The sequence below is a fragment of the Cyprinodon tularosa genome, unplaced genomic scaffold (assembly GCF_016077235.1).
Source record: "Cyprinodon tularosa strain WSP-4 unplaced genomic scaffold, ASM1607723v1 ctg139, whole genome shotgun sequence".
Lineage (NCBI taxonomy): Eukaryota > Metazoa > Chordata > Actinopteri > Cyprinodontiformes > Cyprinodontidae > Cyprinodon > Cyprinodon tularosa.
In genome coordinates, this window is record NW_024038210.1 from 609,943 (window position 1) to 623,780 (window position 13,838).

Genomic DNA, 13,838 nt, shown 5'->3' on the forward strand with positions numbered 1-13,838 from the left:
CTGGTGAAAACTGTTTGACTTATTACTCAGGAGTTTACTTTTAAATGTTGCTTGTCACATTGTTTGCGTATAAGGGAAATATATTTAAGTTAGAAATAAGAAAGCTGCCTTAGATTCAGGGTTGAATACATAAATCCCCAAATTGAGGACATATCCATCTTCAAATGTCTTCACTGTGAGTCATCGAGTGTCACAAAGTCTACATCAGTACACTTGTCTTCCCCACTGCTCTGCTGCCGAAGGCCCTCAGAGGGAAGAAGACAAGGCTGTGGGTAAAGAAGAGAAGAAGGAAGAGTACATGCTCTTCCTCCTCCTCCTCCACCTCTGCCCCTCTCTCGGAGTGTCACGTCCTATTTGTGTCCCGGGGTCGCCTCTGTGGCAACGCCGACGTCGCTGGGGGCTCTCTCGCTTGGCTGGCAAGCGGGGAGGACATCGGTAGCACAGAGTGGTGATCTGAGCCCGCATTGGAGGGAGAGAGAAAGCAAGAGAATCAAAATCCATCAGGAGATGGAGAGAGTCGAAGAGGAGGAGGAGGAGGAGGAAGATGCACCCATTCAGCCATGTCTTTGACATGGGAATGTTTCCGACAGGCGTGAAGAAAGGAAGGGCTGACTGGGCTGAGTGAGCTCAGCTCTGGTCACACACACAGTCAGGCATGTTTTTCTCACTTAGGAAGACTTATGGATTTTTAACTCAGAATTTAACATCAAATTTAACCACATTTGGTTCACATCTGAAACCAGCTGTATCCTGAAACCTCCCGCTAACCCGTGGCTGAGCCAGAGATAAGCCTCTAGTTTAAAATCAGGATTCACAACCTAATATTTGGTATGTTGAATGATTCCACTGTATGATTTCATTATTTGAGTTGTTCCTAACATATTGCTTTTTAGCCCTGCTTACAGGCTACCACCCTAAACCTGCACCAGTATGCCAACTTCAGCCCAAATGTCCTGATTAACATGTTAAAACTGAAGATTTCTAGTTAAAGCTCTCCTTCCCTCCATGGTTGATGTTTTCACCCTCAGTATTCTTCCCTCCATTCCTCTGCTGCTGCAGTGAGAAAGAGAGAGAAGGCGAAGCCACGTAAGGTTATACACAGTGGCATGACGCCATGCATTCTGATTTATGGATCTAAAATGGCTGCCGTGTTGTGACTGCTGTAGAGGCTTGGATGGAGAGCGAGGGAGTGGTGCGGGGGTGTCAGGGTGGAGAAGTGTGCATTTGGCTCGGAAGAGCAGACCTTTCCTTGGCCGTCCTGCTCGCTTAGAACGCCCCAGAGGGTTCTACGGCGCTGTGGTTTGTTGGTGATAACTGATTAATTAGGCCACAGTGCGCGGCTCTGTGCTGGTGTTGACTGGATTACCAAGATGTTGCTGCAAGAAAGCAAGAAAATAGGATCATTCCTGCCTGGTCTGCATAAGTTTGTCTACGTATGTGTTGACGGCTGGCCTCGTTGGTGCAGGGAGATTGGAGCCCTCCCGCTGAAGCAGCAGCCACCGAGGAGTTAGAGGTCAGCTGCTGCCTCAGCCTCTCTGTGGGGCACAGAGCTTTGATTTACGGACTCCTCTGCATCAGTTCCAGCTGTGTCACTCTCAGCTGGTGCTACACTGCCTCCGTGTGGACGAATACACACACAGCATGGCTGTTGTTGTCTGATATGGTATTCTCAACCATTGGTGCCGCCATGCTGAACTGTAAAAGTTTGCCTCATTTATCAGCACACTTGATTAAATCATTTAAAGGTAATTAAAAGATACATTTATTTCAGTCATTCTAATTAATAAGAAAATCACTCATACATTTGTTACAGATAAAGTAAATTAACTAATATGCAGCTAGATAACATTTTCCAATTTTTAAATCAGGTTCCTTAGAGAATTACATTTCTATAGGAGTGGTGATAAAAAAAGCATTTTTCATTTTAAAATCTCATGCCCTACACTAGAAATCCTCAATTCTGGTCATTTTGTCATCGTCCCAGTGTCATTTAGACGTTCCTCTGCTTCAACACACCTGAGTCAGATAATCAGGCAACTAGCTGGACTTACAAGAACTTGGCTCAATCCGAACACCTCAAATTGGCGCTCCCATCTGCTGTTCTTCTAGATAAGCGGGGCTCAAGTCCAGTCCTCAAGAGCTACCATCCTGTAACTTTTAGGTGCATCTCCTCTCTAGCACACCTGAATCTAAAGCCTCAATCCCGTCATTTTGCTCAGCAGAGGTGTGGTAACGAGCCACTCATTTGATTCAGGTGTGTTAAAAATGGTTGCATATAACAGTTGCAGGATAGTAGCTCTTGAGGACTGGACTTGAGCACCCCTGCTATAGATCCTATCCCTCCAGATGTCATAAGATCAACAGAACATTATCCAGGGTAGGAAAGGAGCTCCTGACTGCTGTACTGAATCAGGACAGCCTTCAACTTTACGGACCTCATTACGCGACGGAGATAGACATGTATGTATGTATATATATATTAGGGATGGAATGGATTATGAAAACCGTCCGAACCGTTGGGTTCAACTGTCTCGGTTCGGTTCGCGTGTGTTGTGTTCAGTTCATGCGCTGCTCCTTTTTCTCATAGGCAACTCCTGTACACTCCAGAGCAGAAGGTGGCGGTACTGCGACCAAAGCCAACCACCAGTAGTAAACAAGAAGAAGAAGCGAAGCAGCTTAGCCGGGTGTAGCAGAAAAAAATCAGTAGTTGTGGAGAATTGTGTGGGTATGGCGAGTGGGAAAGAACAGGAGTTGGAAGACGCGCCAGCAGCACTTTATAAGTCTGCTGTATGGGACCACTTTGCATTTAGAGTGACCTACGATGACGGCGGAAAGAAAGTTGTGGATAAAAGTGCAACCGTGTGCAAGCATTGTGCAACACGTTTTGTTTATGCTAACAGCAACATGACCAACATGTCATGCTAACCCCGAAATCCCTCATACTCCATCAGCGCTCCACCCCGCTGCGCTCCAGGCCGCCTGCACAAAGCAAAGCCTACAGCCTCTGCTGTGGCTCCCGTCCGCTCCGAGTCCCTTGAAGATGGCAGAGAGCATGCACGAGACGATTAAATTCAAAGCATCAAAACATACGGAAATGATCCAGGGTTTCCGCGGATCATTAAAAATAATTAGAATCCTTAAATTTTTTTTGGATTTTTTAATTAATTTCATTAATTTTTATGGGATCAACATATGGCGAACTGAACCGAAAACCATGACCACGAAACCGTGAATCGAACCGAACCGTGGATTTTGTGAACTGTTCCACGTCTAATATATATATATATATATATTTATTGTAACAAAAAAAATCGGGGCTACTGTCATGATTGGTTCTAGGTTAAACCCACATGCAGAACACAAACGGAGGCTGAGTAAAAGTTTAACAGAGTTTATTGAATATGTTAGACACAAAGACAAGAACTGGAACAGGTACCGGTCCGGGTTGGGTTCACTGATGTCTGCAGAGATCGACAGTTTGATTAGCCAGGCAGTCTGATGATTAATTGAGTCTTTAAGATATTTCAGTCTACCTTGAAGAAGTCCAGGCTTTACTTGTGAGAGAGGGAACCGTTGGGTCCAGAGACTGTTGGTTCAGCAGAGTGCACAAGCAGCAGCAGCGTCTAGCTTCTGACTTTGAAAGGCAGACCTTGATCAGAGTTTCCAGCTCTTCTCTGAGAGCAGCAGGATGAATCCAGACTGGAATCTTCAGGTTTGGCTCACCAGGGCTGGAAGGCAGGTTAAGCTCATCCAGAGCTTCAGACTTGAGACATGTTTCCTGTGAGCAAAGACAGAGGTGGATTAGAATCAGTTTCTCCCTTGAGATGACTAAGATTCTTTCTGGTAACAGAGGCTCAGGTTGCTAACCAAACTAAGGTCAACACTGCGGCGGTCTGGCAGCTGCTTATGTAGGGAGGGTTCCTGATGAGCAGACGAGCTCCAGGTGTGCTGGAGGGCTCCAGCCCAGGAGACCCACGGCGCACTCTGCTGGAGAAAGGTGGTACATCCTCAGATCCCAACAGTAACCCCAGTCCCTGAAAACAAAAAACAGAAGAGGATCCTCGGCGCCCTCTGGTGGGCAAGCCTCAGGATCCCAACAGCTACTGCCTTCCAGAAAAAAGAAAATACAAAAAACATAAATGTGGCACACAGTTAAAGCTTTCTGCTATAAAACACAGAATATATAAAGGGGAGTGTATTTTATTTATTTTTTATTGAACCTTTATTTAACCAGGAAGTCCCATTGAGATTCAGAATCTCTTTTTCAAGAGAGACCTGGCCAAGGTAGCAGCCAAACCACAGGAAGTTCATACAGGTATTTACAACATATTACATTTTTCATAATAAAAAAAATAAAATAAAATCAGAGTAGTATGTTAAAACACATTGAGCATCTCAAGAAAAACAAGCACATATCTCCATCACTAGATTCTTCATGGTTGCTTTAAATTATTAGCATGTTTCACTCGGAGTACTTTAAAAAAAAGCATGGATTTTTGTTCGACTCCTTGGGGCTGGCTGTGCCTTTATGTCTGGTCACATACAGTAAAAGATTGTGAGAAACTGCACAGCTCTATTGGCCGCTAAGGACGACTGGAGTACTGGACTGGACTGGACTACTGATTTACTGATTTGAGGTATTTGGTAGAGTCCTTGACTGCATACTGAGGAGATAATCCAGCCAATTGATCAAGGTATTTGGAACCAGAGACGCGCATAAAGATGAAGATCACCAGTTGAGGAAGATCATTAAGGAAGCCTGCTGGTGTTACAGTTGTCAAGCGGTCACTAGCTATGTTTACAAGCACAAAGCTAATGACTAGTTTCTAATGTGTTTAAATAAAAAAATAATCAGCTTTTTTTACATTAAAGAAAACAAGCCCAAAAATGAGAATAAGATGGCAGATCTGACTAAACCTGTGTCATGTAATCATTTATATTGGATTATTGGTATAGCATCTAGCCTTGATCTGCCGATCAGATTGTTAAAATGTATTAGCTGGATTACTATTTCATTCTGATTACACCAAATCTGATAAGAATATTCCAACAATATTTAGATGTCACATCTTAGTCCGGCCGGCCGTTTATTTTAATTACCTCTGTCCTCGTAAACGTAAGCAATCGCTTCATCAACAAGTACAGTTCGCAACGAAAGGTCCTTTTTATGAAGGCTAGATGTTCACAGATAAAAGTGTCAAAGCACGTTAATGGAAAGATCACATTGCTTAAAGAACAATGTGAAGAATTTAGGGTTGTGATGATTCAGGGACCCAATTAGAATAGAATAGAATAGAATAGAATAGAATAGAATAGAATAGAATAGAATAGAATAGAATAGAATAGAATAGAATAGAAAATCCCTTTGCTGTCCCACAATGGGGAAATTATTGTGTCACACAAATGTGGACCTTAAAAAATATCGTTTTCCAACATGGCTTTTTAGCTGACCACACTTAATAGCCATGGCGTCTCTGTGCTAGAGTGGCCAGTAAAAAGGTCCCACCTGAAGCTCCTCACCACAGCCAACAATGCAGATGAGCTGAAGGCCATTATTTAAGAAACCTGATTACCTCTATGCTGCGTAAGTCATGCAAAAGAAGCCTGAGTAACTATTAAAGGCAGATATAATGCTGTGCATTGACATACAATTCAGTTTTCAAATCTTCTTGTATGCTTTCATGTCATATTGAATTTCTAGAAAACCAGAATTTTGATTTTTCAATAGCTATTACCTATAATAAATGCCTAAATTATATAACTTTTTGTGTAACGGATCTAAGTTGGACTGTAATAACAATTTTATGGAGATATTTTAGTTTTGGGATTCAAATGTGTTATTTTTATATCTATGTTAAGATGATTCTAAGTTCCATATTTCTCAGAACTCTTCATAAATGTTTCATTTTCATCCGCTTTTGTCCACTTTGGCGTCATGTTTCTGATGGTTATCTCGCCGAAAGGTCCGACATTGCCCACGGCACAGATTCCAACAAGCTGTCTGACCTTTTCCTCCATAATCTGATCTTAATGCTTTTCAAATGAATATTCCGTTTACTGAATTGCACTGTGACAGTAAGACTTCTGTGAGTCTTTAAATGGCACCTCTTTTTATCTGAGCTTAACATCCCAACCATCAAAACAATACAAACACTTTTGAGCATTTTTTTCCTTTTAAATCGCCTCTAATTACAAAACTATTAGATACAAAATGGGTAGAATAGTTCTAATCTCATTCTTTTCATCTCCTGGTATATTTATTGGAATAAAAATCTAAGTTTAAATACTTTTACTCACAGCATAAACATAAACTTGATTATTTATTTAAAACAGTTGATTTCCTATATGATTATTTGAAATAAGGATTAGTGGAGGGAATCTCCTCTTGGCAGAGACGGTGTTCAAATATGTGCTGTAGAGTTTCAGAGCAGATATATCTAGAAGCCTAATTAGACCCAGCTTTATTCCATGGATAAAGTCTATTTAAGGCTGGTTAAGTCAGATTATTTTGACATTAGCCTTAATGATCCCTGATATGCTGTTGATTTTTGGGGACAGATTTTTGAAGCTGATATCTCTTGTTCTTCCTCCATGTACATGATTAAATAGCACAATAATAATAAACGTTTTTCAACTCTCATTAAAAACAAAAAGGAATCATAATTAACAAATTCAACAAAGCATTAACAATAGATAGCAAATGGAGGGAGGGACAATGTGATTTCATGTGATCTCAAGTCATGGCTGCTGATGAATGATGAATCTGGTGATGCATGCATCAGCTAATGCCCCAAATAAAAAGTGTTATCTCAACCAAAAATATTGTCCAGCCAAAGTATCAGTCTACCTCATTTAGGGTTGATCATCCACCTAGAATAATGTGCTGGGCCAACTTTTTAACTCTTCACCTGTTGGCCATTACACTGCAGTTCCAGAAGTCTACTGTTCATAGATATAGATAGCTTGGTGAGATGGTTAAAAAAAAACATCTAAACTGGTTTAAGGAGCAAGAAAAAAAAGGATAAGACTAATCCTCTGAATTTGGCTATGACTAAAAGCTGTGCTAGATCTCCACCAGTTCAAATAATGCTTACCAATCAGTCAATTATCCAGTAAGATTTATGCCTAAACATTTTAATGCCTTTGGTATGAAATTTTCATACATCTTGTTTTCAATTAAATTATTGTAAAATTACCCTGCTTTAATAGAGAAAAGCGTAAACGATTCTTTAAAAGCCCAAAATAAATGATTCATCATGATAAATTATCACAAGCCTTTAGGTGTGCAAGTCCCCGGTTCGATCCCCACAGCCTGCACTACTATGGGTCTCTGAGCAAGACCCCTAACCCCACACTGCTCCCCTGGTGCTGCACAATGGCAGCCCACTGCTCCCCAAGGAAAGGGTTAAATGAATCTATATTGTGAGATCAATATAGTTCAATTATTATTATTAATAATATTATTAAGTTTGATGTTTCAACAGAATATATATGATTTAGAGAGCCTGTTGTAATTACGAAAAAAATTTTTTATTTTCATCTTAATTCAACATTTTATTGTTTCCTTAGAAGTTAGTAAAATTATTTGAACAATAACAAAAAAAATGTAATTACTGTGGTTAAACAGAGTGTGGCTTATTTTTCAGTTATAAATCCCAGCTGCTATATGAAGACGAGCAGAAACATGGTTTTCGGTTTTACTGCTGAACTTCACCCTTCTTATATAAGCTCTTTATTTCAAACCACATCTCTGTGGCAAATTCTGTACGTGTCTTTAAGCAAACCTTCAACAGCCTTATAGTGAACCCCTTTGGGAATCCATCCTTACATCAAATATGTTTAATCTTGCTCGCTGACAAACATTACCGACGTTTCAGATCTCAACTGATCAGAAGCAAAACATTTAAATTCTACTAAAAGTCCTGAAGAGATGAAGCACGTAGGCTGATGAGAGCAACTTGAGCCCATATTGAAAACGCTCAGCTTCTTTTTCACGGTGCCTGCTGAACTCAGTGTACTCCCCCGCAAAGCAAAACAAACCTCCAGAGTGCTGCAAACTGTTCTGAGGTGTAGAGAGCTACTTGTTGCCCACAAACAGTCTCAACGCACCTTGGACTTGTTTCGTCAGCTCCAGCAGCAGTGATCTATAGAGGACTGAGCGCTTGTATTATTAGATGGAGAAAACCACTCAGCGCAGCAGGTCTAGCTTTGATATTTCTGTAAGAGGGCTCAGTGTGTGGAAGAAAGCGGGTTTTAGAGCGTTTGAAGGTTTCTCTCATCATGTTTAGAAAAGGGTAAGTGTGAAAAATGTCTTCAGGAGTTCTCAAAGCCAACGGATACCCTTTGATGCTTTGTCCTACAGAGAGAGCCACAGAAGGCATGCTGCACTAGAAGAAGAAGCCGATATTCCTTTCTAGTGTCACTCAGTCACTCTGCAGTCTGACTGCGGAGCAAAAACTCTTTACTGTATCATCAGGAGTGTTGGAAATTCACCAGCATGAGCCAAATGTGCCAAAAATTCAATACATAAAGTTACTTATACAGTATTTTTGCGTAACTTCTATACAACTATCAATACAAGCATTAAAGATAATAGATTAATCATTGCTTGGATAATTGATTAAATTCAAATATAAGCAACAACCATAAAGAGCTTTGTAATTATTTCTGTATTTATTTATTTGATTATTTTAAAGTCTGTGACAACCTTAGTGATCCTTTAAACCATGAAATAATTTATGAATGAAATAAAAACTGAAAACAAAGTGTTTTTAATGACTTGGATATTTGATTATGTCATTATATATTTAACAAATAATAAATAAACAAAGACATATGGGATTTTTTTAATCTATGTTTTTTAATTTATGCAGTGTTTCTAATGTTTTTTTAGTCCACATGTAAAAGTTTATTTTGCAAATTGTTCATTCATGGGATCATTATGCTTTTGGCCTTTGAATAAAGAAGAAATTAGAAAGAATTTAAAGAAACACACTTTCTTACACAATTATATAAATTTAAAAATTATTTGACTATGTGTTTATTAATTAGATAAATGATTGATTTTAAGTATTGATACTTCATTTTTTCAGTCTTTCTTTTCAGCATTTTTACCAATTTTCTTATTTATTTATCTCAAATGGAAGGCAATGAAGGCAGAGAAGACTTTAGAAATCCTGCTTGTTTGGAAGGAAACCACAGGGAATAAACTGCTACATGTTAAGAGTTTTCCATCACCTATTTAAATTGTTTCAGTAAAAAATACATTTTTCGGCAGCATGGATTCAGTTTCATGTTTTTTTTTGCTTGTTTGTTTTATCTTCAGGAGCTGGACAAGAAAGGCTACGGTCCAATCACCACCGAGATCCTGGAGGGACAGGAGTTTTTCTACGCTGAGGATTACCATCAGCAGTACCTGAAGAAGGTGCCCAAAGGCTACTGTGGCCTGAAAGGCACCGGGGTTGGTTGCCCTATTGAAGGCAGCAAAGACGAGCTGTGAGGAGGTGAATGATGACAAACACAGGCAGACGATTAAAACTATGAATACAAAAAAGGGGAAATTTCACAGCAACAAAATCTATTAACTGAAAAAACATCCTTAAAAAGTATTTTCTTAATGATAAGTAATATGGAGCAGAAATGCAAACTTTATCAATCATAAATATTTTCACATTTAAAACACTAAATACATAAAATAGCTCTTTGTAAACAAGAAGGAAGTCTACATAGTGACATAATTAACATGTCAATAGAAACCAGTGATACAAAAGAATGGAAATATACTTTCTTATCCAATAAGGGGGGAAATTGAAGTAGACCAGCAGCAAAGTGAAAGGAGAACGCAGATCTGACATCAAATAAAAGGCTTTATAGCAAGGGCACATTTACAACAGAGGGAAAAGTCAACTCAGATTACAGAAATGTGCAACTGAGGATGAATATTAAACAATAATAATAATGTCTATCTTCATTTATACAGACAGATATTTACAAGAAAGGAAAATATGTGCAATGGATCAGAGAGTTAATCTACGAAACAAATAATGACAACTAATATTAATGCTTATTTGCTCTTTATTACATGGAAAACTATATGTTAAACTGTAAAAACCTATAATTTCTGTTAGGAGTGGGTGATATGAAAAGCAATTCAGATTATAATATTTTTTGTTTTTGTCACTTTTTTTTTTTACATTGAAGTCAAAATCCCAATTTTATTACAATTGCACAAAACAGTAAAGAAAAAAAAAGTCAAAGTGCATTTAAGCCTAAGTAATAAACCAAGGGATCAATATTTTGCCATTTGGGACCAAATATAACTGACATTTAGTTAACATGCAGCAGATCTCAGAAAGAAACACGCTCTGATAAAACATCAGCTTTCTGTGATTGAAAAGAATCTTTTCATGATGCAAACATTTCTGCGGTTTTCCCACATCTAATTTGATATTTGACATAACCAAACTGAACTCAAAACAAAGGAAGCCATAAAAGAGTTGCTGTACCATCAGTGTTTACATCTTTAAGATAAAACTTACAGCTTTGATGTAACAGTTTATTTAGGCTTTTATCTGCATCTCATATTTGGACAATCCCTCAGATTGTGACAGCATCTGTCCTTCTCGAGTCTCTTTATTTTGACCCACACAACTTGTCTGACCTAGTTCTGAACTCCTTTAACTCGCCTTAGCTTTAATATTTTGCTGTTAAGCTGCTACCTTGGATATATGATTAGATAAATGATGATGCTGAGAGATTAAATGCATCGTCGTCCTTAGCTTTCTGGCAGAATCTAAAGTTTGCTTATCTAATTTAGAATTGTTCATAATACCAATTTGACTAAAACTTCAGCTTCATATAAACAAAAGCAACCCCGGATCATGATGCTACCACCTCTATGCTCTTTGTAGCTTTTGGAGCGGTGGTCCAGTTTGGTTTCTTCACACCAAACATTACATATTTAAAGGCCTAGAAGTTTTGTTTGGTGTAAATTCTTGTTTCCTTCAGACTTGCTGATTTGACGACTGGTGTGAACCTGAGTCTGAATCCTAACACTCCATCAAATGGTGGTTCTGTCCAGCATTACTTTAAGGGTGTGTACAAAGGAACTAATGCAGTATTTTTTGGTTTTCTGTTTCTTCATCCATAGATTCCCTTTTTTTATTTAAAATGGACAGGATATTTGTCACATCAAAGTAGGAAAAGCTTTTAATAAGATTTATCATGGTCTAATTTTTTTCTTATTTACAAATAGTGACATTTTAATAGAGGTATGAACACTGTATTTAAGAGTACTTTCACCAGGAGAGTACAGGGGACTTAGTTCTTTTGAGTAAGGATTCCCCCAAAAACTATGTTCCTTTATTCATCCTCGTTCAATTTCATGTTGTATTTAAAAACAACAAAAAAAGATAACAGACATAACCAACATCGTGCAGCCTGCATAGCTGTTCATTATGGATGCTATCACAAGAGGCTGTCTATTGAGAGCAGCAGATGAGGCAGCTGGCCTATAGCCTGTTGCTCTGTGCACAGAAGAAGACAGGGAGGAGTTAGAGACTACGGCCTGCTTTTTTAGGTTTACAGACACTAAGAGGTATTGTAAAGATTTAAACACTTTCAGACCGAAAAGATGTTCGTAGATCCTGAAGTTCACTATCCCCCTTGAAGCGGACCACGCTGGTGTGTAGGGGACCAACGTTCACTTCATCTTCTACAGACTATACAAGAAACCACATTCAGATCTTTTCCAAGACTTGAAAACCACTTAATCCAAGAGTTTTCCTTGTTTTACATTTTCATTTTAAAAATGAAATCATCTCTCTGCTTTGGCAGATCTTCAGCATATTCTGAGCCTTAAATATACAAAATCTTCATATCTCCCACGCCTAATTGCAGTATTTTTGTTGTCTAACCATTCAGCATTACTCACATTTATTCATAGCTGCATAAACCTTAAAATTATACGTTATCGTCCAACTTATTAGGTACACCTTGCTGGTTTAACTCTTTATATCTGTGGAACTGGCCTTTTTCACTGTTTAATAAATTCATCTGGTGTCAGAAACATTCCTCTGGGATTTTGGTTCATATTGAGATGACTTGACTTCACCCTGTTGCTGCAGATGTGTTTGCTGCACATCCATGAACTAAAGATTGCAAAGAGGCTCTACTGGACTAAGATTTTGTGACATTGGAGGCCATTGCAGTAACTTGAAATAGAGCCGGGCGAATATTTCATCACAGTTTTTATAATCGCAGAGACACTGAATTTTGGTGACATTAAATTTAGCAAGAGCCAGACATTTACTTTCTCACTCCGGTCCTTTAGATGGTCATAAAGGGAAGAGAAGGTTGAAGACAGAGTGCAGATTCATGCATGAATATGTTGGGTTTTTTTTTTCTTTTTTAACAGTAACAGTAAAGTCCTGCAACAAAGCATGCTTTCAGGGTCAAGAAAACCATTCAACCCTTGAATTAATCATCTACATTATTGTGATTATTGCAAAAAATCACAAAATTGGTTAAAATATAAAAAAAATTTGAGACGTAACAAACTTTTTTTATATTGAAGAAACCAGTTAGAAATGATCTCACCTTTATGGCATGTTGCTATCCTGCTGGAGGGTTAGGGTTACTAACAGGCTCAACTTTGAGGAGATTATCTCCCACTGCATTAAGTTAACACAGCCAAACTGAACCATTGATTAAAGAGAGGCTAGATCTATTATTTCCTGTTCTGAGCTCAGATTCTGATCATACCATCTGCATTTTTGAAGCTGTTATTGAGATTCAACTGAAGACGGAACGTTTTTCCAAGAAGTTATTGTTCAATGTTGTCCAATCTTTGTGATCCTGAGAGAAATATCTTCTCAGTTTTCTGTTTTCAGCTGACAGAAGTGGCGGCAGCTCCGGTCTTGGCAGCTGTAGCCTCAAACATTCAACATGTTTCGTCTTCAAATATGGTATTCTGCATACCTTGGTTGCATAGAGTGCTTATTTGCGCTACCTTTGCCTTTCTGTTATTATCGTCTAACATCAAAAAAACAGTTTCACCCATGAAAGTACCTGTGGTTAGGTATTTCCCCCCATTCTGATGCTTAACTTGTGCTCCAGCAAACCGTCACATCTGGATGAGTAAATGTAATAAGTTACAGAGTCTCTGCCTTTTTTACCAGCTACTTAACAGGTGTACCTAATAAAATGGCCATAATGTGTACTGTCAAATGTTTCTTTTACATAACTGTGTTGTTATTCATGTAATAACTCAATTAATAAACCTGCAAAGACATATTTAGTGCTTTAGCCATAACATAAGAATAAGCAGCAAAGGATTTTATAGACATATGTAGCTTAAAAGTTATCACACAAAAAAATTGATTCAAGGATTAAAAAATTGCATAAAAGAAAAAGTGAACTCATTAAGGGTAAAAAGGGGAAAAAATGGGCTTTGCAGTTCCAGTCAGTGTCCACAAGGTGGTGGTATTTCTTAAACATGAGTAACTTCCAGTTGCCTTTTTCATGTTTAAAATCATTTAAAACAAAATACTTTATTTTGAAAGTTAAGAAACTAAAAAAAAAAAGAAAAGAAAAATTGGAGGAAAAATTCTGTGCTTTGAATTTGGTAGATTTATAATTACTGTTAAAATTATACTTTTTTATTAAAAGAGAATAATTGTTTTTTATTCATTTTTCATTTGTATTTTTTTTACATTTTGTAAAAATTTGAATAAAAAAATGTAAACCATCTTTTCCCATTTCAATTTAGAAAATAATAAAACCAATATTTTCATTCATTTGTATGTTGCATCTGTTTGCCGCTAATTTATGCACACGCC

General features: G+C 38.1%; 1 protein-coding gene across 1 annotated transcript in view; it reads left to right on the forward strand.

Annotated features, from left to right (window-relative positions):
- The window catches only part of si:ch1073-358c10.1 (peptide methionine sulfoxide reductase MsrA 1), a 61,173-nt gene extending 47,559 nt beyond the window's left edge, over window positions 1-13,614 (forward strand). Inside the window, exon 6 of the mRNA XM_038278150.1 lies at window positions 9,326-13,614. Within this exon, the coding sequence (XP_038134078.1) occupies window positions 9,326-9,499 (174 nt within the window). The 3' untranslated portion in view covers window positions 9,500-13,614. The remainder of the gene's footprint in view (window positions 1-9,325) is intronic.
- The last annotated feature ends 224 nt before the right edge of the window (window positions 13,615-13,838 follow it).